General features: G+C 40.4%; 1 protein-coding gene across 8 annotated transcripts in view; it reads left to right on the forward strand.

Moving 5' to 3' along the window:
* LOC140199562 (lysosomal cholesterol signaling protein-like) overlaps window positions 1–27,738 on the forward strand; it is a 116,138-nt gene that overhangs the window by 42,279 nt on the left and 46,121 nt on the right. For all 8 annotated transcript variants that reach the window (XM_072261844.1, XM_072261840.1, XM_072261843.1 and 5 more), the window contains 2 exons: window positions 1,804–1,969; window positions 15,984–16,139. In XM_072261844.1, the coding sequence (XP_072117945.1) occupies window positions 1,804–1,969; window positions 15,984–16,139 (322 nt within the window). The remainder of the gene's footprint in view (window positions 1–1,803; window positions 1,970–15,983; window positions 16,140–27,738) is intronic.

Raw genomic sequence — 27,738 nt, forward strand, 5'->3', positions numbered from 1 at the left:
GAATAATGTCTTATAAAGCCTCAGCATCACATCCTTGCGTTTATATTCTAGTCCTCTCGAAATAAATGCTAACATTGCATTTGCCTTCCTTACCATCCACACAGCCTGCACATTAACCTTTAGAGAATCTTGCACAAGGATTCCCAAGTATCTTTGCACTTCCAATTTCTAAATTTTCTCCCCATTTAAGAAATAGACTATACTGTTATTCCTTTGTATCATCTGCAAATATGGCCACAAAACCATCAATTACATCATCTTGCCATCTTATCATATCATTTGATCTGTGGTGCATTCTTTCTCTAACCTTGGTATTAACCCTTTTCTTTTTGGTAATAATGCATCTGAAAATTCTTGCTTCTACCCTTACAGCTTTATTTTATACCTTCTCTTTATCCTAACATACATTAAATTTATTCTGCTCTGGCCCTTGCACAATGGTTTCACTGGCTTTTTTATTCTTCATCAAATAGTTACTATTCTTGGCTGAGAAATCGTACGAACACTGAAAAGTAAATTTAGATGAGGTTCGGAAAGTAATATGATTGGCATGTTGGAGAAGATTCCTTTGTTGTCGCCCTCCCGATCCTGACCTAGACAAAAATATCTGTTGTGATAGGTAATGTGCTTTTCACCCTGGCCTTTAATTTCTTCATTATAATGTTTTATTGTGCATTAGCTTGAATAATCCTTTATTGGTAATTATAATGAACCACTTTCATATTCTTCAGCCGTTCAAAAATACTGCCCTTGTAAATTTAGTCGGCTTCATCTTGGATACGAGCCAACAAAGTACCCAGGACATTTTCAGGGAGTGGTGTCTCAGAAAGGCAGCGTCCTTTATTAAGGACCTCCAGCGCCCAGGGCATGCCCTTTTCTCACTGTTACCATCAGGTAGGAGGTACAGAAGCCTGAATTCAGCAATTCGGGAACAGCTTCTTCCCCTCTGCTATCTGATTCCTAAATGGACATTAAACCCATGAACACTACCTCACTTTTTTATTACATATTATTTCTGCTTTTTGCACGATTTTTAATCTATTCAGTATGTGTATACTGTAATTGATTTACTTATTTATTATTATTTTTTCTTCTATACTATGTTTTGCACTGAACTGCTGCTGCTAAGTTAACAAATTTCACGACACATGCTGATGATAAGAAACCTGATTCTGATTCTGACAAATTTTGTTTTTCCAGTCAGCCACTTATTGCAGCCAAGATTCATTGCGTAGTGTCCTTTGAAGTCAATCTTTAGAGGACCTTAGAGCTCGGGAATGTTCTACCTTGCTATAAAGATTCTAAAGTAATTAACCTTGTGACTAGCATAGGAAATGTGCTTTGCCTACCCATCTGTTCAAATGTTTTCAAATATTTAAAACCATACCAAACAATTTAGCCTTTCATCTGTCATAGAAAATCCCAGTAACTCAAGCCACCCACATACTTAATCTCATAAAATCTTTAGCTTCATTCTGGTAATATTTACATTATCTACCATTTATGATTTTAATGTCCACTCTGCAGTGCATGCCTAAATCTGCAAAGAATTATTTATTTCTGACGATCTGTAAATATTTTTGACTGCTTCAGTGGTGTCTTATCCTTTTTCTTTTGTCTGTCTAACAAGTTGCATCTAGGATCTGATGCAACTTGAGGGTTTTCTGCCATTAAGTTGGGTGATAAACAATTATTCAAAGAATTTGATGATGATGACATCTTGTGTTAAATTTGCAGTTTATTAAACTCCTCAAATGATGATGTTATCACTTACTACAGAATATTTGTTTTTAACAATCGTAGATTGGTGTTTCCTCTCATTAGCCGTGAGATGGTGGAAATGCTGAACAACCGCGACACTGATGCTAACTACACCAGTCTGTCGAACTTTGCTTTCTTATATGGAGTTTTCCCAACGGCACCTAGTGTAGCTATTTATGCAAATCAGTACAATATGGAAATTGAAATTGTAAGTATATAAATGATTACTCTAACATTGATTTTAAACTAGAGAATGCTGTAGGCTTTTAAAGGACTGATATCTTAAGCATGTACTTTTATCTCTTGCTCTTATACACTAACTTGTATGACATGCCTATACCAAGTAATTCAAACCACGGTAAAGTTTAGTTAAACCACTGTGTGTAAACTTTCCAAGCAAGGTTATGAATCCTCTTTCAAACCTATAATGAAGAACAGAGCTTTGAAAAACAGGCACCAAAGGTTGGGAGATTGTAAATAATTTATCTTTGAAGGGTATATGTAGAATTCTTGGGAAGAGATGAATATTCTGTGAGGCTTCCTTTCAGCTTTGACCTGTCATTTCACCTGAGCAGTGGTGGTTGATGTACTTTTCAAGAAGAATCTTTGTGCATCTAGGGATGGTTCCATTCATTTTTATGGGTGATGGTGGAAAGAATATTATCCAAATTATAAAATGCAAACAACAGGAATTCTGCAGATGCTGGAAATTCAAGCAACACACATCAAAGTTGCTGGTGAACGCAGCAGGCCAGGCAGCATCTCTAGGAAGAGGTATAGTCGACGTTTCAGGTCGAGACCCTTCGTCAGGACTAACTGAAGGAAGAGTTAGTAAGAGATTTGAAAGTGGGAGGGGGAGGGGGAGATCCAAAATGATAGGAGAAGACAGGAGGGGGAGGGATGGAGCCAAGAGCTGGACAGGTCATTGGCAAAAGGGATATTAGAGGATCATGGGACAGGAGGCCCAGGGAGAGGGACGGTGGGGGGGGGGGAGAACCCAGAGGATGGGCAAGGGGTATAGTCAGAGGGACAGAGGGAGAAAAAGGAGAGTGAGAGAACGAATGTGTGTATAAAAATAAATAACGGATGGGGTACGACGGGGAGGTGGGGCATTAGCAGAAGTTATAGAAGTCAATGTTCATGCCATTGAGTTGGAGGCTACCCAGATGGAATATAGGGTGTTGTTCCTCCAACCTGAGTGTGGCTTCATCTTTACAGTAGAGGAGGCCGTGGATAGACATGTCAGAATGGGAATGGGATGTGGAATTAAAATGTGTGGCCACTGAGAGATCCTGCTTTCTCTGGCGGACAGAGCGTAGGTGTTCAGCAAAGCGGTCTCCCAGTCTGCATCGGGTCTCGCCAATATATAGAAGGCCACATCGGGAGCACCGGACGCAGTATATCACCCCAGCCGACTCACAGGTGAAGTGTCGCCTCACCTGGAAGGACTGTCTGGGGCCCTAAATGGTGGTAAGTGAGGAAGTGTAAGGGCATGTGTAGCACTTGTTCAGCTTACAAGGATAAGTGCCAGGAGGGAGATCAGTGGGGAGGGATGAGGGGGGGACAAATGGACAAGGGAGTCGCGTAGGGAGCGATCCCTGCGGAAAGCGGGTGGGGGGGGGAGGGAAAGATGTGCTTAGTGGTGGGATCCCATTGGAGGTGGCGGAAGTTACGGAGAATAATATGTTGGACCCGGAGGCTGGTGGGGTGGTAGGTGAGGACCAGGGGAACCCTATTCCTAGTGGGGTGGTGGGAGGATGGAGTGAGAGCAGATGTGCTTGAAATGGGGGAGATACGTTTGAGAGCAGAGTTGATGGTGGAGGAAGGGAAGCCCCTTTCTTTAAAAAAGGAGGACATCTCCCTCGTCCTGGAATGAAAAGCCTCATCCTGAGAGCAGATGCGGCGGAGACGGAGGAATTGCGAGAAGGGGATGGCATTTTTGCAAGAGACAGGGTGAGAAGAGGAATAGTCCAGATAACTGTGAGAGTCAGTAGGCTTATAGTAGACATCAGTAGATAAACTGTCTCCAGAGATAGAGACAGAAAGATCTAGAAAGGGGAGGGAGGTGTCGGAAATGGACCAGGTAAACTTGAGGGTAGGGTGAAAGTTGGAGGCAAAGTTAATAAAGTCAAGGAGCTTAGCATGCGTGCAGGAAGCAGCGCCAATGCAGTCATCGATGTAGCGAAGGAGAAGTGCGGGACAGATACCAGAATAGGTTTGGAACATAGATTGTTCCACAAAACCAACAAAAAGGCAGGCATAGCTAGGACCTATACGGGTGCCCATAGCTACACCTTTAGTTTGGAGGAAGTGGGAGGAGCCAAAGGAGAAATTATTAAGAGTAAGGACTAATTCCGCTAGACGGAGCAGAGTGGTGGTAGAGGGGAACTGATTAGGTCTGGAATCCAAAAAGAAGTGGAGAGCTTTGAGACCTTCCTGACAGGGGATGGAAGTATATAGGGACTGGACATCCATGGTGAAAATAAAGCGATGGGGGCCAGGGAACTTAAAATCATCGAAAAGTTTAAGAGCGTGAGAAGTGTCACGAACATAGGTAGGAAGGGATTGAACAAGGGGGGATAAAACCGTGTCGAGGTATGCAGAAACGAGTTTGGTGGGGCAGGGGCAAGCTGAGACAATAGGTCTGCAAGGACAGGCAGGTTTGTGGATCTTGGGTAGGAGGTAGAAACGGGAAGTGCGAGGTGTGGGAACTATAAGGTTGGTAGCAGTGGATGGGAGATCCCCTGAGTGGATAAAGTCGGTGATGGTGTGGGAGACAATGGCCTGGTGCTCCTTAGTGGGGTCACGATCGAGGGGTAAATAAGAGGAGGTATCTGCGAGTTGTTGCTGTGCCTCGGCAAGGTAGGGGTGAGTACACCAGACTACAACAGCACCCCCCCTTATCGGCGGGTTTTATATTAAGGTTAAGATTAGTGTGGAGGGAGTGGAGAGCAGAGCGTTCGGAAGGAGTGAGGTTGGAATGGGAACAAGGTGCGGTGAAGTCGAGGTGGTTGATGTCCTGTCGGCAGTTAGCAATAAAGAGATCCAGAGCAGGCAGAAGACCAGAGCAGAGTGTCCATGAAGAGGAGGAGGGTTGAAGGCGGGAGAAGGGGTCATCGGTGGGGGTGGAAGAATCCTTGCCGAAGAAGTAAGCTCAGAGACGGAGACGGCGGAAGAAGAGTTCTGCATCATGGCGAACACGGAACTCGTTGAGCTGTGGGCGAAGGGGGACAAAGGTGAGGCCCTTACTGAGGACAGAGCGTTCTGCCTCAGGTTGGAGGAACAACACCTTATATTCTGTCTGGGTAGCCTCCAACCTGATGGCATGAACATTGACTTCTCTAACTTCCGCTAATGCCCCACCTCCCCTCGTACCCCATCCATTATTTATTTTTATACACACTTTCTTTCTCTCACTCTCCTTTTTCTCCCTCTGTCCCTCTGACTATACCCCTTGCCCATCCTCTGGGTCCCCCCCCCTCCCCCGTCTCTCTCCCTGGGCCTCCTGTCCCATGATCCTCTCATATCCCGGTTGCCAATCACCTGTCCAGCTCTTGGCTCCATCTCTCCCTCTCCTGTCTTCTCCTATCATTTTGGATCTCCCCCTCCCCCTCCCCCTTTCAAATCTCTTGCTAGCTTTTCCTTCAGTTAGTCCTGAAGAAGGGTCTTGGCCTGAAACGTCGACTGTACCTCTTCTTGGAGATGCTGCCTGGCCTGCTGCGTTCACCAGCAACTTTGATGTGTGTTGCTTATCCAAATTATATTAGGTTTCATTTTGATTTAAGTTAATTTCAAAATTGACCTTTGCACGAGGTTCAAACATGTTATCCAATAAAAGTGAATTAATATCTTCTGCAGCTTAGGACGATTACTCCTATGTTTTGTGTCATTGTAAGGAATGATTCGAATTGCAGGTCTCCATAGATTGGAAAATGCTTTGTTACAGTTCTTACAGTTTAAAATCTTACAGTCCTTGCAATTCTTATAGTTTAAAAAAAATCTGTGATGGAAGTGGAACGCATTCAGTTTGAATTGTTGTTTTTTCTCGAGTGTTGTCTTCCCTTTCTGCATCTGTTTCTGACAAAGCTGAGGTCCCATTTCTTCAAAATGAGCGATCAAAGTGAGAGACCAGAATCAGAATCAGGTCTAGCATGTGCCGGGAAGTTTGTTAACTTAGCAGCAGTTGTTCAGCGCAATCGGTGAAAGTATAAAATAATAATAAATAAGAGAAGACATTGTGTACAGAAACCTGCCAACCAATGAGCCAAAGCTGAGTGAAAGACATTGACTAGTGGATTGCAGGGCAAAGCTACAATGCTCTGAAATTGTAGAGGAAGGAGGTGCTGGGTAAATTTAGGATTTATCACGGTGTTGAGATTCTTTCAGTATGTGTGAATCCGATAGGCCTTTATTCCATGAATTCCCAGAACTGTTGAACCAAATGACCAGGATGGTAATATGATTACTTTTTGTTGAAGTATTAAGAGCCACATTGGAGCTAATCATTAATAGGAAATAAAATGCAGTGGGTTCCAGTTAATTGGTCCATTGTTTAATTGGGGCGGCCACTCTTTGTCCTCAGAGAACAAAAACTAAATGTGAAAATAGCTGCCATTCCCTTTGTTTATTTGAGACACTATGCCATTTAACTGGGACAGGAGACTGTTGCCAAACAGTTTCTAACTAGCATCAATCATGTGAACTTGTGTGGACGTTAGAAACTACACCGTTCTTAGAGTAAAGAGTTCTTAATTAACGTAATTTGCGTGTGTTTGTGTTCAAAAATCAGTGATTTTGGTCACTGATGGCGAGAAGTGAGCAGTAAGACAATTCAGAATTGGTTTGCTCGCTGTGGTTTCAAGCATTCAGGCTTGGAGTGGCCGGGTGTGAAAATGAAACAATTTCACTGCTTCAACAAGTTCAGAACTCCGAAGAATTTGCAGGTATGGACAATCATTTTGAATACTATAATGAAAATGAAGATTTGGAGGATGCAATCATAGAAAGCATTGTATGAAGTCAGTCTATTATCTGCACTAGGTGTCTGTGCTAATTGTATCATTTAAAAGAACACAGAAGTGTGTTGGTTGCCAATCGTATCCGTGCAGGGGAGTTATATAGTGGAAAAGCTAGTGCACTGGGATAGTTTCACTCTCTTGACTTCGGAAGTCTGGGTTCAGTGGCACGTGTAGTCATCACAAACTGGGGTCTTCCTTGGTTGCGGTGGATGACCATGACCTCTTCTGTGCCTTGTTGTGCTCATCGCACTCCAAGTAGTTTTGCACAACTGCCTTCTTGGCCGTTGGATCCATCTGCCCAATCAGCAGGAGCTAACCTCACATGTGAGGATGCGATTGTCCCTGTTTTGCCTGGGTATGAGGTCTGCCGGCTACGCTCACCTGGTGTGGCGGCTGTCGCAATAGCTGGGATTCCCTTTGTGCTCGGAGCCACGGGTGAGAGCTGAGTGTCTGGTGGGGACCAAAGGTGAGTCAGCTGCCCCAGAATGGACAGAACAAGTCCCTTCACCAGAGCTGCTACCCCACCCTGGACACTCCATACACATCAGCCTATACCAGAAAAATTCCTCCGTTGATAACTATAATACACAGTTTTATAGTACTGTAGTCGTATTGGTAGTGTTCCAATTAGTTCTGTATTTGAACGGTACTTTGTTTTAATACCTTTTTAAACTATTTCCATGAAACTTCGGCTAATTGGGACAGCCACTTAATTGCATCAAAAAATATTGGTCCCATTGTGCCTCAATTACTGGAATCCACTGTATAACTATTTTGCTAACCAAGTTCAGTATCTCTCCAGTAACAGTTAACTTACGTTCTTCTCCTCAATGTAAATATATCATCTGCTTCCTGACTTGAAATGCTCGTTCAGCTAGATAAGCAAATTAATGTAAGCTGCATTCTTTAATATAAAGCTAATTTGGGCAAGACAACTCTTTTTTCCGTTAGTCATTCGGCCACCCTGCAAACAGCAGTGAGCAGAAAAACCGTATGTCCTAGCTTTGTTTGAGCTGTGCACTCCCTGGTTTGCTAATATGACGATACAGAACAATTTGTAAGTGGATTGTGGCATAGAGGCAGTGCCTTCATCCCACTATGTCTATATCTATACTTTTCCTATTTTCCATCAGTCAAACTGCAACCTTCTATGCCACCACCTTAAGTGCTGCGAGAGTATTTGTCTCCGACATTCTCTCAGGCAGTGCCTTTCAGATTGCAACTACCTTCTGAGCAGAGAGAAAATATCTTACTCAAATCTCCAAGCCCTTACCTAAGACCATGCCCTCTGGTTATAGATGATACCTTTGCTAAGTGCAAAATGTTCTCACTGACTACCCGATCTATGACCCTCATAATTTTGTATACTTCTGTCAAGTTTTCCTTTATTTTATTAACTCAAGAAAATCAAAACTAACCTATCTGGTCTCTCCTTGTAGTTAAAATGCTCCTTCCCTGTCAACATCATTGTGAATTTCTTGGGACCCTCTCCTAGGCAATTAAATCTTTCTGATAGTATGGAGACTAGAGCTGTTCTGTCTTGTAACTCCAAAACTTAAAACTAATTGAAAGGAAAACATGGGAGCCGAGGATAACTCGTGTACGCTTAGTTTCACTTTAGTGAGGCACCCACAGATGACGTGGTGGTGTAATAATGTATGCTATTCGTGTACTTCTTACATATAGTCCATAGTGAATTATGTAATTAAATAATGATTAATCAAACAATATATTTACAATATTACTGAAATATTAAATACACTACACTTTCCTGCTTAGCTATGAACTCCAACTCAATATAGAATGCATCTCAACTCACATACATATGTAGCAAACTGCTATCTAGTCATTTTAATGCACAGTGTATGTAAATATATGCACACACACATACACACACATATACAGACACACACACACACACACACACACACACACACACACACACACACACACACACACACACACACACATACAGTGGAGGATTTCTTTCTCTTATGCGATAACATTTTCCTTGACGGGGGGCCTCTCTTCTTGGCAGATGAGACTTAATACAGTCTCAGGTTCTGGGACTGGTTGTAGGAGTTGAGTCTGAGACTGCAGGAAGTGGTTTTGACAGCCGTGGACACCTCTCTATTGACCTCTATTGACGCTGCTCTTCTTGACTGATCGATGTGTTGTCTTCAGATGACATCAGACGCAATCTCCATCTGGAGGTGAGCGGTCCAGTTCTGTCCTTAATCTTTCCACGTACCCACTGTTGATCACCTCTGTAGTCCCTCGCCGGGACTGCTTGTCCAGGAGTGAAACATCGAACCTCCTTGTTTGAGGAGCCGTTAATTTGCCTCAGCTGTTTGTGCTGCACACTCACAATGTGCAAGGGCGGAATTGCTGAGCTTCTGGTTCAGTGCAGTGTGTTCTGCAGCATGTTTTTAGACTCTGGGCAAACCTTTCCACAGCCATTTGTAGCTGGGTGGTACGGTGCAGGTGTAAGATGTCTTATTCCATTCATTTTCAGGAATGACTGTAACCGTTCTGCAATGAACTGTGGTCCATTGTCACTGACTAAGTGTTCTGGAACAGCAGTCCTTGAGAAGAGACTTCTCAACACATCAACAGTGAGCGAGACTGTAGTGGAGAACAATTCTGCCCCTTTAAAGCTGCATCCCCTACTATCAAGAAATTTGCGCCCATGAATTGTCTGGCACAATGCACATGAATTCTCTGCCAGGGTAATGCAGACCATTCCCGGAGATGGAGAGGTGCTGCTCTTGGCATCTTCTGGATGTGTTGGCATCCCAAGCAGTGCTTGGCAAGCTGCTCGATCTGCTGATCTATCCTAGGGCACGAGGCAAATCTTTCAGCCAATGCTTTCATTTTGACCATGCCTGGATGACTGGCATGTAGCTCCTCCAACACTTCAGCTCGCAGTTAATTGGTGGAAATGTACGTAATTCACAACCACTGACATTGAATTAGGGTTTCACTGTAAGAAGCTGGTTTGATGGAGTGATGTAACTTCATAAATTTTTTACAGCTCTTTGTGTTCAGTGTTTGGAATATTTTATTAGCAAAAGCTTACATTAGTGACCCCAATGCTCTAGGATGATTCCAGAGTTATTGAACAAGTTGGCCAATACGGTCACTTTGAAACTGCTGGAGTTTTTGGAGCACAATGCCATTGCTTGGTTCATACAAGCCAAGGCCCAGTTTGTGCTGCGAGAAATCACTGCTGACAACACCGAATATTTCTTTCTGGAAGTGTCACTCAACAACTCCACAGCTGCGAGAGTGGTGAGTCTACTAGAATACCCGCCTGAACATGATAAATACTGATCGCTGAAAACTCATCTTTTACAGACTTCCGGACTTTCAAAGTCTGAGCGTATCAAACAGTTGCTGTCCATGCCTGGCCAGAGCTACTGGACCACATGCTGTCTCTCCTGGGAAATCACCATCCTTATTTTATTTTTCAAGAACTCTTAATGCAGCAAACGCCTGATCAAGTTTGCTTAGCCCTTGCTAAGCACTGTTGGGAGCTTGCTAAAATGGCTGATAGTCTAAACTCAGCTAGGCAGTGGTGCATAATTCCTCCTCCTTTCTCAACCTCAATAACCCTGGCCAGCAAGGACCTGCACGGCTGCAAAACAGATGATGCCGGGCCTGTGTTTTTACCACACTCACTTTGTACGAATGCCTTGCAGCTTCGACAGTGCCAACGTATCGGGACATCGGAGGTCTGTGGACACTGGGTCGTCTGCTGTTCATTATGGACACCCTTTCAGGGTGATGCTTCCTGTGTGACATAGGTACTCAAGTGAGGGTGCTGTCAGCATCGCCTATTGATGAGAAAGACATGACAGATGATGCTGTGCTTCGGTGGTGATGTTACACATGGGATTTCATCCTGGCTAAAGTGGCTAGGCCTCTACTCAGTGTGCTCAAGGACTGTTAGTCGATCTTAAGAACTGCTGGGTTGTGGATGTCAAGGGCTGTAGGTTGTTACCCTGCTTCCCCAGTAAGTTCCCCACAATGACTCTGTCAAATGCATGCACCACCGCATGTGAACTTACTCAGCTGCTGGGCAAATTCCCAAACCTCACCAAGCCCACGTTTTCCACTACAGTCACAAGATAAGGGGTTGAGCACCACATTTCTACAGCAGGCCTGCCAGTGCGTGCCTGAGAGTGTAAACTGGACCCAGAGAAGCTGACAACTACAAAGGCTGAGTTGGCCAACGTGGAATGACTTGGCATTGTATGCCGGTCAAATAGCTGCTGCGCTTCAGCCCTCCATAAATCCGATGGTGGTTGTCAACCATGTGGTGATTACCAACACCTTTTAGAGGCCAACATCCCCTATCGTTACCTGGTCACAGACGTCCAAGTCCTTTTGGCATGTTTAGCTAGAAAGTTAATTTTTTCCAGGTAACTGTGTGCTCAGGAGACATTCCCAAAACAGCTGTGATAACCTCCTTTGATCTCTCTGAGTTTCTGCGCATGCTGCTTGGGCTGAAAAATGCAGCAGAAACTTTTCAACGGCTGATGGGCTCTATATTAAAAGACTTAGATTTTTTTTGTTTACCTGGATGACATACTTGTCGCCAGTGCATCCAAATCTGAACACGTATCTCAGCTCCGCTCACCTTTTGAGCACTTAAGCCAACATGGGTTGATTATTAACCTTGCTAAGTGTCAGTTTGGGTTGTTAACCATTGACCTTGGCTATATTATCCCCACAGAAGGTGTGAGTCCCCTCCCATCAAAAGTAGCCGCTATTTTGGATTTCCCACCACCCCACAGTACTAAATAGCTGCAAGAGTTTTTAAGGCATGGTGAATTTCTGTCACTGCTTCATTCCGTGAGCTGCTGAACTTGTGCTACCCCTGTAAATCTGCTTAAAGATATTGCCCCTAATCGCATGCTTGACTGGTCAGCAGACACAACCAGGGCATTTGATGATACCACAGAAGCTGTTTCCGAAGTGACCCTCCTAGTGCACACTCCCCAATGCAGCCATAGCTCTACTGATGCTTCAGACTATGCTGTGGGTGCTGTGCATGAACAGTTGGGCACAGGCATGTGGCAACCATTCGCCTTCTTTAGCCGGGAGTTCCGTCTCCCTGAAAGGAAGCGCAGCATGTTTGACTGTGAGCTTCTCGGTCTCTATCTGGCTGTCTGCCATTTTCATTTTCTTCTAGAGGATCGCCATACCACAGCGTTCGTTGACCACAAACCCCTCGTGCATGTGATGGCCAAAATATCAGACCCTTGGTCTGCCTGGCAGCAATGCGAACTGGCCTACATATCAAGGGGAAAAATAGTGCCGTGACTGATTGCCTCTCAAGGCCGATCATTGGGGTCCTACACATAGGGGTTGATTATGCCAACATGGCCACCAACTAAGCTACTGGCACGGAGGTTGAGGCTTACTGAGTAGCAGTCACAGGCTTGTGGTTGGCTGACATGAAGTTTGGGAAAGCTGGAGTTTCCCCCCTGTGCGATGTCTCAACCAGCAAACTGGAGTTTTTGACTCCATACATGGCCTCTTGCCTCTGGGCTAGAAGGCCTCACAGAAACTAGTTACACTAAAGTTTGTGTGGCATAGCCTTAGAACCGATGTGCATGATTGGAGTACAGCCTGTGTGGAGTGCCAGCGGCCAAAAATTAACCATCATGTTCAGGCGTCATTGGCACGTTTTGAGGTCCCTGAGCGATGGTTTGACCATGTCAATGTGGATCTTGTTCATCCTGTTCTCCAGCCCCCCCCCCCCTTAGCATGGTGTACCATGAGAGTTCATCCCTCTTGTATCGTCAATGGCTGCAGACGTGGCTCGGGCGTTCATCAGCACCTGGGTTGTTCGATTTTGGCACCCCACCTGATATTTCCTCTGTCTGCAGGACCAGATTCACATCAGACCTCTGAGCTACGAAGGCCCAGAACTTTGCATTAGGCTACATCACACCATGGTGTATCACCCGCAGTTCAATGGCCCATGTGAGCAGTTTCACTGCTTCTTAAAGCCTGCTCTGAGGGCTTGCTTGACTGATGAGCACTGGTACGATCATTTCCCGTGGGTCCTGCTGGGGCTCAGAACAGCTCTAAAAGAGGGCCTGCAGTCATCTGTGGCTGAGTTGGTATACGGGCAGCCTTTACCCTTGCCAGGTGATTTCATTCCTGAAACCACAACTGCCTGGTTGGCCTCTCAACAGCGTCCCACCCTCCTCATAAATTCAATTCCTTTTCACCTATTCCTACCTCCCATCATGGCATATGGCACTCTTGGTTTCCTGTTGACCTACCTTCGACCTCGTTTGTTTCTGTCCACCACCATCCCCTTAAGCCTCCTTACAATGGCCCATTCCATGTTTTGGAATGGGGAAAAAAGACTTTTATCATAGAAAAGGGGGGAAAACCTGAATATATTTCAGTAGATTGCCTTAAACCTGCCCACAGAGATTCAGAGGATTCCACTACCGTGCCTCTGGCATCGCAGCATGACAATGAATGTGACAAGCCAGAGGCACCTGCAGTTCCTCCACCCATGGAACACAGGACTCCAGCCAGGCGGCTCGTCCGAGCTCCGGACAGGCTCACAATGCCAATTTTAATGAATTCTGGGTGGGGAGAGGGGGTGGCGGGCACTGTGTAGGGTAACATAGTTGTTGGAAGTGTACATGATTCACAATCACTGACACCGAGTTGGGATTTCACTTGAAGAGCCTGGTCTGGGGTGGTGATGCAATTATGTAAATTTTTTACTGCGCTTTGTGTTCAGAGTTTGGAGTACCCTAAGTGGGTGGTTACGTCCTTGCTTAAACATAAAACACCTCCACTGTTTTTGTTAGCGAAAACCTACAACATGTTTGTATTTTCCAATGCCATCCTTGAACACTGCTGTGTTATCATCTCGAACCTTTGTTAATTTGTTTTCAGTTAACTCTTTTGCAGCTGATGTGGCATGCAAATGGTGGATCGATCTACAATAAAGTCGTAGCTGTTTCAGTCAATGCTGGCCCTCCTGTTTTTGCCATGTACAAACCCAATGGTGATACACCATGGTGTGATGTAGCCCAACACAAGGTTCTGGGCTATCGTAGCCCAGAGGCTAGATATGAATTTGGTCCTGCAGTCAGAGAACATATCAGATGATTGTTGTATTTCACTGTTACAAATGTCATTCCCACAGGAGTTCTATTTTCTCCATTATTTGTTCTGAGTTGGATACCTGCAGGCTTCAGTTCAGTATCTTTGAAATGCTGTTCAATCTCATTTTGTGGAATGACCGAAACAGCTAAGCCAGTGTTAAATCTAATTTAATTAATTTGCGGTTCACTTCTGTTGCCTATTGTTAGTTTCCACATTGTAAATCTCAAGGTTATCCAGTACAGTGTCACTCTCATCATTATCAGATTTTTTATCAACAGCATGCAGATCAGTGCTCTTTCTGAAACTGCAACTTGGCTTTTTATCTTCGTCTCTTCCTCGTGCAGTCCATTTGTTTTTGTCTGCCCGACATGCTCTTTGTATGTGTCCTACTTTGTTGAATTTTCTGCAAGTTTCGCTTTTAAACCTCCATTGGTCTGGTGTACGTGAGCCCCTGCCACAACGGTGACACGTCTTTGGCCAGGCAGGTTTCTGTTCAGACGTTGCAGTTTTTGTGCACGTCACTTTTATTCCTGACTGCAACTCAATTGTGTTTCTAGCTGCTGTTTCCATTGATACAACAGTTTCAACTGCTCTTTCAAGTGTGGGATGTGCTTCAGTTAGGAGCCATTTTTGAATGCTTTCTTGTAAGATTCCACAAGCTAAACAATCTCTCAGTGCATCATTAAGCCCATCACTGAACTGGGAATGCTCAGACAATTTCTTCAATTCAGCCATGTATGCTGAAATGGACTCACTCCCCTTCCTTTCAACAATGGTTTTGGTTCTAAATGTTCCTGCAGTATGTTCTCAATATCAGCAAAGCTCATTTTATCTGGTTTGATTGGAGCAGTCAAACATCTAAAAAAAACTATATGCTTTTCCATCAATTGTACTCAGCAAACTGGCACTCATTTTTAATTGGCTATTTCATTTGCTCCCATGTAGCCAGCCATTTCTGCTTTTTTAAAGTTTATTATTTTCATCCAGCATTCACTGTTAATGAACCCGTGAATTTTGTCTGTTTTCTGTTTTTTTTTCTTCAACTTGAACATCTCTGCCACTCCTAGCAGAAAAAAAATCCACTTGCTATGCTTCATCAGGTAGGTAGTTGGCTTGGGTTTGTTTTAAAACTTGGTGAGGTACTTATATATGGCATGGTGGCATAATGACATATGCCAGTCACATACTTCTTACATATAACCCGTAATGAATTATGTAAAGAAAGAATGCAATATTACCCAAATATTACTGAAATGGTAAATACACTACAAGAGCACCTAGCAGTCTTCCAGCTATGATCTACCTAATGTATGATATAATTGTGCATATGAAAGTTTTACCTTTGAATTCTGTGTCCTGGCTAATGAATGTAGGCATCTTAATTGCCTTATCTCCCTGTGCCTTTCCTTTGTTCCTCCATAGTTCCTGATGTCCTACCATTCACTGTGTATACCCTACCCAGTTTGTTCTTCTCAATATGCATACCTCACATTTTTAAGGACTCAGTTCCCATCACAAAAAACAATACTCAACCATTATTATCCTCTGACTTCTGTCAACAGGCCCGTTTCTGACCCATTTTGCTCGATTGCCCTGGATCTCATGGACCAGTCTCCCACTGAATGCTTTGTCAAAGGCTTTACTGAGTCCATGCCAGTTATATTAATCACACTATCCTTAATAGAAACTTGGTTACCTCTGAAAAATTCAGTCAAATGTGTGGAGCAGGTTTCCTCTGGAATATGTTTTGCTATCTTTTATACAGAGTCTTCTTTCTGAAGGATTCTCTGATGGCCAGCCTTGGGTTCATAGTGATCATTGTTAATGCTTGTTCCTACAGATAAGTTACATCATTTAAAATGATATTCCTTTTGGTTTCACTTCTAGACTTGCTAGAAGAAATTTCTTAAACATTTTTAAATGGAAGTACCATCTTTGTGTATGAGAATAAACATGCAGTGAAGAAACTCCTACTTATCTAACTGTGACAGTGAAATAGCATGCAGTATTCTGCTTTGATTTTAATATTCTAAAAATAAATGCAATTTATCTTTGTAGGTGACTCCAGGGATGGTGATAAATACATTAGTGTCTGCTCCCATCATGTATGTTTCGGCTTGGCTTTTGACAGTTCCATCCATGCAAACAGAAGTTTTGCGGTCTGCAATTCAGGATGTCAGCTTTGACCTGAGTATAGTCACCCTATTTTTTCTGGTTGGTATCATTTAAAAACCTTTATATCATTTTGATTCAGGCATGACTTTCCACCATTGCTAAGGAAATGTTGCATCTCTATGTCATATTTTGAAAAGGTGATGCTTGTTTATGATATAGGTGATGCATATTTCAAGTCACAAGTTATCATGAAACTTAAATTGATGCTATGTTTTCATATTGAATTCTCAATAATTCATAAATACTAACCTTTCCAATTAATGTCTCTTCCATATGCTGCAACATCTCTGGGTTACTGTAAACAGTTGAGTGCTCGCCCCCAAATTCTGCCAATATCCAGGATTCAAATAACTGTTGGTACATCCCATATTTGCCAAGCATGTGCCTCCAACTGAAGCATTAGACATGTACTTATAAGTAATATATATAAATTGTATAATTAATAACATTAATATATGAGCTATATATTAATTTTTTGCATATGTTCAGCTTTAAAGTACTCAAATAGTCAGGAAAGAAAAAAAGACATGGCTGAAAAAAACAGATTTTGTTTCCTTCTCCAAAGCACCAGTAATGTTCTCAGAATCCAATTTAATAAACGATTTTAACCAATACGTTCACTGCATATCAATAGCACAATAAATTATCCTGCAAAACTATAAGAGTAATCACGTCAACAAAATTACATCCGGGGGACTTCCGGTAGAGTTCATGGAGTGAAGTCGTGTTCTTGACTTGCTCCATTACCCCTGAGTTTTTTTTCTTATGATCAGCTATATTTTAATTAACCATTAAGGCATCGACTTTTACAATACTTTGAAACAAATTGGGCTCTTCGATAATCGGATGTTTTTAAGGTCTGCTATGTCTAAGAATGGAAAAAATGGGAAAGACGGCAAACCTCCGGTTAGACCGAAAGGTACCGATCTTCCTCCGACTGAACCACCGGTGACCTTGAAAGCTATATCGGATCTAATTCAAAGGGAAATTTCAACCTCTATTACGGAACTGATTCATTTGGAAATTTCAATTAATTTCCAGAAAATTGCCAATTCAATCGATAAAATACAATTATCTATTACGGAACATCAGTCGGCTATATCTAATCTTCAAAAATCCATGCAACAAAATAAACTCAAGATGGGGAAAATTGAAGAAACAATTACTATAATGAAGAAAAAACTTGACTTTCTGACCTTTAAAAACTCTGACTTAGAATCCAGAATGCGACGGCAGAATCTTCGAATGATTGGTGTGCGTGAAGCTGTGGAATCTGACAACCCTATGAAGTTTTTTTCTCAACTTTTAAAAGATGCATTTCCTACTGTATTTCCTGACCAACCACCGTTATTGGATTGGGCTCACAGAGTTCCATCATACTCGTCTAAGTCAGATAAACCTCGACATGTCATCTTACGTTTTCATTACTTTCAAGACAAAGAGAAACTGTTTCGATTCGTTCGATCTAAAGGTTACATTGATTTTTCGGATCTTAATTTCCGATTCGTGGAGGATTTCAGTAAACCAATTCGGGATCAACGGGTTCGTTACAGATCTGTGATGTCGGAACTCTACAAGATGGATTTAAAACCAGCGCTGCTTTACCCAGCACGTCTAAGGATCCGTACGTTGGATGGAGCCCTCCGTTTTTTTGAATCTCCATCGGATGCCCAGAGTTATCTGGATCAATTTTCACCTTCAACATCTTAATCGTAATTTTTAACTATCTCCATTTGATCGGAGGTTGTGAATCTGTCGGCCTTAATTTTTTTTTTGCCTTATATGGGCAGAAAAGTTTATTTTTGATTAATTAATATGGCTGCTAAACTTTCTTTCTATCTATGTCATTCCTTTCTTTTTCCCAGGGGATTTTGGGTGGTTATTTCCTCAACGTCATTCTACGTATTTCCTTTGAGGCCTTAAATTTTGTAGTTTTTAAATCTACTTTTTTTGCAGGTTTTTATAACTAGTTTATGTTAATAATTTCATTTCTTTTTTTTGTTTATTCATAGGGTCTGGGGTTTGTTGCGGTTTTTTTATATTTTCTGGCTTTTTCTCTGTTATATTAAGTGTTTGTTTTAATTGATTTACTTTTTTTATTCTTTTACTGTTTTATAATTTGCTGATCTTTTTTATATTTACACTTTTTTTTAGTGAGCATCTATCGGAAGTCATGGGGGTAGTTTTAGTGCTTGCTTCTTTCTGGCTGGTCTGTTTTAGATTTAGCCTTGGGGTCATGGGGTGGGGGGTGGTGGGAGGGGCTTCACGTTTTAGTTTTTTTCTTCTTGGGCTATTTACACTATTGAAGTATTGGTTGCGTTCTCCTTCCCGGTATCTCTTGCCTTTCCGGGTTCGTGGGTCGAGCCTATCGTCAATCCTCCCTTTTGTGGGTTGACTTTAGGGTTTATGAGGTCTATTATTAATTTTGTCTCCTGGAATACTAATGGTCTTAACCATCCTATTAAAAGGAAAAAAGTTTTTAAAGTTTTCCGGAGACTTAAAGCACAAATTCTATTTTTATAAGAGACCCATGTGCGGAGGGGGGACAGACTACGTTTTTTTAAATTCTGGAAGGGTCAACAGTTTCATTCGAACTCTAACGCTAAGATTCGAGGCGTCTCTATTTTTATAGACTCCTCAGTTACTTTTATACAACATGATATTATCTCTGATCCGAATGGTAGATTTCTACTGGTTAGTGGTTTACTATTTAATAAAAAGGTAGTTTTGGTTAATGTTTATGCTCCCAATATGGACTGTCCGGAATTTTATAAGTCATTATTCAATCAGTTCCCGAATTTGAATGAGTTTTCATTGATCTGGGGCGGAGATCTTAATACCTGTTTATCTCCAGCTTTGGACCGTTCGGCTCCTCTACGGACCTTACCTAATAAATCTGCGACTTTGATGAATTCATTCTTCTCTGATTCTGGGTCGACGGATAATTGGCGTTTTTTTGCATCCTCAGGAAAAAGATTTTTCTTTTTTTTTACATGTTCACCATTCTTATTCAAGAATTGATTATTTCTTTATTGACTCTCATCTTATTTTTTCAGTGATTAAATGTGATTATGACTCTATAACCATTTCGGATCATGCTCCACTTAAGCTTTCTATTAAAATTCAGGCCAATACACAAAATAATAGACAATGGCTTTTTAATTCGCTGTTGCTTCAGGACTCGGACTTTGTTAACTTTATGAATGAACAGATTGATCTTTTTTTTTACAATCAACTATACAGAGGATATTTCTGTGAACATTCTTTGGGATACTTTTAAAGCTTATATTCGTGGTCAGATTATCTCGTATTCTGCTGCTTTGAGGAAGAAGCTGAAGCAGGAGGAGTTGATAATTGTGGACAAGATTAAGGAAATTGATAAGAAATATGTTATAGCTCCCTCTGAGGAGTTATATAAACAAAGAAGTGAACTTCAAATGGAACACAGTTTATTACTTTCGTCCTCGATTGTAAACTAATTAAAGAAAACAAGAAGTGAATTTTATGTACACAGTGATAAAATTGGCAAACTGTTGGCTAACCAATTGAAATCTAATTATACTAAGTCTCAAATTAATCAGATTTATAATCAAAATGATCGACTGATACTTGATCATGCGGGGATTAATCAAACCTTTTTTGATTTTTATTCTTCCTTATATCAATCAGAGTCCTCTCGAGACTCTAAATATATGAATGATTTTTTAGATAACCTAGAATTCCCTGAGATGTCACGGGATATGTCTTCTATGCTAGATACTCCCATTACCACTGATGAGATTAAGAATGTTATTTCCTCTATGAACCTGGAGAAAGCTCCTGGTCCTGATGGGTTTACCGCAGAATTTTATAAATGTTTTGCATCTTCATTAATCCCGTGGTTCTGTAGGGTTTTCGAGGCTTCATTAAAACTGGGTAAACTTCCCGAATCTTTCAATAGAGCGTCAATCTCTCTAATATTAAAGAAGGATAAAGATCCTGCTCAATGTGCATCTTATAGACCAATATCTTTATTAAATGTTGATTCTAAAATTTTTTCTAAATTATTAGCAAACAGATTAGAAAAAGTACTTCCTTTTATTATTTCGGAAGACCAAACGGGTTTTATTAAAGGTCGTTACTCTTTCTATAACATATGTACACTGTTAAATATTGTTTATACCCCCTCACAAAATGTTCCTGAGTGTGTTATCTCTTTAGATGCTGAGAAAGCTTTTGATAGAGTAGAATGGCCTTACTTATTTAAGGTGCTTGAAATGTTTAATTTTAGCTTGAAATTTATATCCTGGATTAAACTGTTATATCATTCTCCTGTAGCCTCGGTCCGTACTAACTCTTTAAGCTCACCTTTTTTCCCTCTTTTTCGAGGTACTCGACAAGGCTGTCCTCTTAGTCCTTTATTATTTGATATTGCATTAGAACCTCTTGCAATTGCCATTTGAGAATCTCCAAATATTACTGGGATAACTCGGGGCTTAAAGTCCCATAAAATATCACTCTATGCTGATGACTTACTTTTATATATTTCTAATCCTCAAAAATCCATCCCTGCTGTTTTAGATTTATTAGCACAATTTAGTCTTTTTTCAGGTTATAAATTAAATCTTAGTAAGAGTGAACTTTTCCCGATTAATAAACAACGTCTCTTATATCACAACTTTCCGTTTAAATTGATTAATAATTATTTTTCATATCTTGGGATTAAAATTACTTGTAAACACAAAGATTTATTTAAGATTAATTTTTTAACCTTAATTGACCATATTACTCAACTTTCATCTAAATGGTTTCCATTATATTTAACTTTGATTGGTTGTATTAATGCAGTTAAGATGTTTTTTCTGCCAAAATTTTTATATATATTTCAGGCATTACCGATTTTTGTTCCAAAATCTTTTTTTGATAAAATTGACTCAAAAATTTCTTCATTTATTTGGCAAAATAAAAACCCGAGATTGGGTAAAATACATTTACAGAAAGCTAAGAGAGATGGAGGTTTAGCATTACCTAACTTTAGATTCTATTATTGGGCAATTAATATTTGACATATGAAATTTTGGTTACTTGACCAGGATATACTATCCATTCCTAAATGGGTAGTATTGGAATTACAATCTGCTCAGGGCTATACACTTGGCTCTGTTTTATGTTCCTCTCTTCCTTTTGATCTGAAACGCCTCAAACAGGTCTCTAACCGGATAGTTAAATATACCTTACGTATTTGGTTTCAATTCAGAAAATTTTTTGATCTTAACCAATTTGGGCTAGCGACTCCTATTTTAGGTAACATATTTTTTCCTCCCTCTTTCATGGATCATGCTTTTCAAATTTGGAAGACTAAGGGTATTTCACGGTTTTTGGATTTATTTTTAGATGGTTCCCTTATGTCTTCTGAACAATTATCTAATAAATATAATTTATCAAGAAAACAATTTTTTAGATATCTACAAGTTAGAAATTTCCTAAGTACTATACTTTCTTCTTTTCCAATGCTTCCTCCTACATATATCTTAGATACTATAATTAACCTTAATCCATGTCAGAAAGGTGCATCGGCTATGATTTATAATATTATTATGAAACTTAGGAAAGCTCCATTTGATAAGATTAGGGTAGATTGGGAACAGGAATTGGGGTCTATCATTTCTGTGGATGACTGGGGGCAGAGTTTACAATTAGTCAATACTTCCTCTATCTGTGCTAAACATTCCCTAATTCAATTTAAAGTTGTTCATTGAGCACATATGTCCAAAGATAAATAAGCTCGTTTTTATTCTCATATTAATCCTTTTTGTGATAGATGTCCAGGGCAGATAGCCTCTTTAACTCATATGTTTTGGTCTTGTCCTACTCTGGAAACTTTTTGGAGAGACATTTTTAATATTATCTCAAAGGTATTGAATATAGATATCTCTCCTCACCCTATTACTGCTATCTTTGGATTACCTAAAATTTCCAGTAATCTTTCTCCTTCAGCCCGTAGAATGATTGCATTTCTTACTTTAATGGCGAAAAGATGTATCTTACAACATTGGAAAGAGCTTAATGCTCCATCTTTTTTGGTTTTCTCAGACGATATTATGCTTGAATTTGGAGAAAATTAGAAGCAATCTTTATGATTCCTCACTTAAATTTGAACAGACCTGGAGATCTTTTATTCAATATTTTCATTTAATGTAATTTTTTTTTCTTCTTCTCTTTTTTGCTCCATATTTATATTCCCTTCTTGTTTTTTTTTACTGTTTTTAATGGAGGTTGGGTTTGAGGATGTGATTTTAAGTTCTTTAACTCTACTTGTTTCCAAGTTAGCCCATTGCTTTGCTTTGCTTTTAGTTTAGTTGCACGGTGGGTTTTTTTTGGGGTTTTTTTTTTCCTTTTTCTATTGATATATATATATAAAAATTAGTATACTATTATGTTACCTTATTATTTTATGTTTAAATTACATTGTTTGTATCATTTCTTTTCTGTTTTAATATCTCCTGTAATTTTATTATATTCTAACAGTGTATTAGTGCCTATATGGCTTATCTTTTGTATACTTATTCAATAAAAAGATTTAAAAAGAAAAGAAAGAAAATTACATCCATGTGCGCAGTAGCTTCACTGCAATTTTGTATTACAAATTCCTGTGTTCAGATTAAAGTTGAAATTTTCTCTGTGTGCACCCTGCTGTAATTGTACTTTCCTGCCATTATAACTGCCAACATCTTGCCATTAGCAGAAGCTACAATTACCACGTCAACTCGATGTTGGCTACTTCTGTTGTGACTATAGCTATAGAAGTATACTGTGTAACCTTTAAAAATAGTAGCTGAATTAATTATCTGCACCCTTGTTCAATTACTTGTATTTCTTTTGCAGATTAATTGCCTAGCTGTCTGCAGATATGTCTGTGTCGTATATTTGTTGTTGTATTATATCAAATTGCATTTATATCAAATATAATAAGGATTGTTTTTCATTGGTCTCAAAGTGAAATCAAGACATTTCAAAGTGTAGTTATTACCATTTTTAAATGGTGGGGTTATCTGCTCATTGGACCCAGCTCCTCTTGATGAGTCGACTTGAATGAACAGCCACAACTATGTAGGTTGATGGATTTTATTATGCTGATTTGCAAATGCAATGCAACGTCTTCCAATTGGTTCCATTTGGCAAACTACCCATTTCCTTGCTTGCACTTGCCTACAGCAACCTGATTTCTGAAACAATAGGCTCTTGATTGTTGTAGCCCTTCCCGTTGATAATAGCAGGCCACGGCCCTAGAAATTCTATTGCTAAGAAGCTAAACCGCACCCTTGGACAAACGGGCTGCCAGAACTGTCAGAAGGATTTCGTTTAACAATAGGTATCTGTGACGTTTACGAACATCCAAAAATAATCAACAGCTATTAATGAGCTATGTTTAGAGAAATATTTCTTAAAGTAAATTTTAAAACATTTAAACAGAATAGTTAAATATATTTAAGCTAAATCAATTAATTCACAAAACATAAATAACCTGAAACACTTTCTTTCCAAATTCATTCATTTTGACTGAAGTCAGGTTTAATCTGCTACAAGTGCAGTGGGCAGATTTTCTAGCATAACCTTGGGTTGTTATTCTGGTCTTTTGGGTTGTCATTCTGGTCATCACTGATACTGTTTTTTTAAGTTGTGTTTCAATGTTTAGAGCAGAATAAGCAACCTGGAGTAGTTGCTTCTGATTTCAGTGAGGCTAAATGTTCTTTCTGCCAGCATGTGAATTCTGCCAGATCTGAAACTGTTGATCTTTGTGGTGCTTAAGCATCTGGTACAAAGTTTCAATTTGCAATACGCACTGTGTGGCTCATATTAACACTCTAGCACTTCATTTTCCATATCTGAATACAGGTTAAACACCCTTTCTCCAAAATGCTTGAGGCTAGGTTTCAGATTTTTTCGGATTTTAGAATATTTGCCTCTATCTGATGAGATAGTTTGGGGCGATGCAGCCCAAATCTAAACGCGAAATCCATTTGCATTACATATCTAGCTTATACAGTATCCTGAAGATGGCTTGGTAAAATATTTTTAATAATTTTGTGCATGAAACAATAATGTGCACATTGAAGCATCAGAAAGATAGGCTATCACCACCTCAGCTGCCCAGGTGGACAGTCAGTAGCTGTTTGGCATCGCTGTCATTCCGGACTCTGAATTTATGTGCTACCAGTGAGCAGTCTGTATTTTACACTTGTTCATCACACGTATGTACTGATGCAGCCTTTTAGCATAGTAGATTTTCATCAGCAATGATCTTGTCACACTCATCAATGAATTTCTCTGCTGCGTTGTGCTCAGCAGATGCTTATCACCGCAAATGTTTAAAAATGTACTGCCGCGCCTTTTCTTTACCTTCTGTTATCAGTCTGTTGAATATTCACAATTACCTACAATTTTCAGGCTACATTCACACTAGACCGGATAATTTTAAAAACGCTGGTTTCACGTAAAAATGATAGGCGTCCACACCAGGCGTTTTTGAAAATATCTCCGTCCGCATTAAAATGGGTATTTGGGCAGTTCTCCTACTGGGCATGCTCAGGACACATCTACAGAATTCACCTGCTTCGACGAGTACGCCCAACTCCGACAGTTTGGACCAAACAACAGGTGATGGCTGTGACACGTTTGGTGTAGAATCTCGCCGTGAAAGACTTGGTGCGCGTTTGTCCAGTTACAGACTAGAAAAACTTAAAAGGAAATTGCCAAACGACGGATAGCTGTTGGCTTTCACGCAGGAGGACTTAAAACTGAAAAAAACAAATACTGGAGCGTATGGAGGCAACCGACAGGGAGTTCACGGACAGTATGACCCAGCTGACGACGAACATTGAAAAACTGACTAACTCTGTTGCAGAGGGATTTGCAATGATGAGGCATATGATGGCTCCCGCCCCCCCCCCCCACCGTACTTTTCACGCCACGATACCAGCCTCATAGCCACTACAATAGCTACACATATGGACACATAGACCCCCAGGTGGCCCCACCAACATTTTCCCCACTCCCACAGAGGGGTCACCTTGGAAACATTTCCTTCAACCATAGTCTCTTCACCGATGAAAGGGACAACAGCAATAAGGCTTGTTATTGGGCAAAAGTGAAATTTGCTGTTACCTCATTTGTTTGCCTTTACTTTTGCCATGTCTTTCTGTATTATTTTGTTGTATTTAACATGTGCAATAAAACGAGTTACTGGGCAAAAGTGATTTTATTTTTACCTGAGTAAAAGTGTAACTTACAATTTTCTTTTTTTGGCCTTAACATTTTCACGTCTATGCGAAACATAAGCTACTACTTAAAAATGACATTTTGGAAGTAGTGACAATTGCATCTGTTGAATGTTTGTACAAGCAAAACATTAATAAAGCACCTTGTTAAATGTATAAAACATGTCTGCATCAGTGTTATCTTGTATTTCCATACAATGTTACATTAGGCTGTTACACAGCTATTGTCAGAGAAGTGCTTGCATAAATAGATAAACCACCTCCATACAAGCAAGGACAGAAAACAGGGCAAAGTGAGTATACTTATTTATTCAGTATTCAGTAAGTGATGGGTGAAAGTATTTGGTGAATACATTTCTAACTCTTCTGGCTTCAGTCTCATTGCCATCTGTTCTGAAATTGTTAGGTTGTGTGGAGGGTTGAAATTAACGTAGACACACATGAAGCCGTCTGCCATTGTTGTTGTGGTGTTGGAGGTTGTGTTCAAGAAAACAATGAGATGCCGCGCTGCTGCCACCATCTGTTCCGGCACGTCATGACAGCGTTTTTAAAAAGAGCTGGTTACCCCGTACACACTACACCAGCCATTAGGTGTTTTCAGATTAAATCACTCTGGAGAGCGTTTTTGAAAAGCTCCGTTTTCGGGGGAGGAGAACGCCGTTTCAGTGTGGACGGAAGGTCAGAACGAAGAGAAAAGGCTTTGGTTACGGATTTACCCGGTCTAGTGTGGACGTAGCCTCAGTACGTCCTGCTAGATCTTTGCTTGTTTCGTGGTTAGCACATCGTTAAGCAGCATATGTTCTCTCCGATGCTAACAAACTCGTTCATTCAATACAGGATTGAGATCTTCATTTTACACTTTATGCAGTGGTTTTCTATTGTTCATTAATTTCTGTTCATTCCATATGTGAGGTCATTTCTCAGAATCGTCTGTGGTCCGCAGAGACTTGCACATCGCCTGGGAACCTTCCCAGTGCCTTGTGGAGTTTTCCATTTGTGACATCATGTCAGTGCTCCAAAATTTTTGGATTTTGGAGATTTTAAACTTCTGGATTTTTGGATGAGGAGTGCTCAACCTGTATAATCCAGATAGTTTCTGAGGGCTTTGAGCATTTGACTTTGTGATGTAAAATTGCTAAAATCCATTCAAAGTTGCCTACATTTAAGTCTTAATCGAAAGGCAGCACCTCCAAAAATTACAGAGCCATATTTCTCTCCTGCTGTAGAGTACTAAGGGGATTATGATATAAACTCACAAAGTTCTGATTTTAAGATGAGTGCTTCATTGATCCGAGTGCTTAAATCTGGATTTTAACAATATACTACATTTATACTTCAATTCTCTTCACTTTGGTTAATTGGCATAATTAGTTATCACGTCATAAAGAGCTCAAGTTACACAATGACCTCTAAACTCTCTTCAAAATAAACTATAATGGTGTTTGTAATTAAACATTAACCAACCTCAAAGAGCAAAAAAAGATGAGTGATCTAATGTAACATAGTTATTATCTACTGTATGCAATCTATGTTTAGGACATCCCAAAGTGTTACAGTTGATTTAACTATTACAGATACAAACAATATGTCCAAAATATAATTGTTTTAGATCAATGAAATGTGAGTTCTTAAATATCTCAACCAATCATCTGAAGCAGCATTAGGGTGCCATTGTTTTAAAAAGTTAGTAAAAACAAGAAAATGAGTAGGTGTTGACTGAATAAGCAGGCTAGTGATCCAGATGGCAGAACTAACAATCCCATAATGGAATTTAAAAGTAGTAACACCTTTGTAATGGTGATTACAAAGCCAATACTATGAAAATACATCTGATCCATTCATGTTTTTAACCAGTCTGGTCTAATCATGACTCTGGGGTACCTCTTAAATTCCTAGCAGAAACGGAATCAGATTTGTTGTCCCTTTCTTATATGGAATGAAATTTGTTGTTTTGTGACAAATTACAAAATAATTAATTAGTACAAAAACAAAAGGAATACTGAAGTCATGTTGCTCGGTTCATGGGCCATTCAGAAATAGGATGATAGAGGGGAAGAAGCTATTCATGAATCGTTGAGTGTGTGTATTCAGGATCCCCTACCTTCTCCCTGATGGTTTTAACAAGAAGAGGGCATATCCCACATGGTGTGGGTTCCAAATGATGGATGCTGCCTTCTGGCACCACTTCTTGATGTCCTCATTGATGAGGACAGTGGTGCCAGTGATGAAGCTAGTTGAGTCTATAACCCTCTGCAGCCTCTTGCGATCCTGTGCACTGGAGGTTCTGTACCAGGTTGTGATGTAGCCAGTCAGAATGCTTTCTACCATGCATCTGTAGAAATCTGCTAGAATCTTTGGTGACGTATCAAATTTCACTCTCC

This window comes from Mobula birostris, chromosome 6, assembly GCF_030028105.1.
Source record: "Mobula birostris isolate sMobBir1 chromosome 6, sMobBir1.hap1, whole genome shotgun sequence".
In the NCBI taxonomy this organism is placed as follows: Eukaryota; Metazoa; Chordata; class Chondrichthyes; order Myliobatiformes; family Myliobatidae; genus Mobula; species Mobula birostris.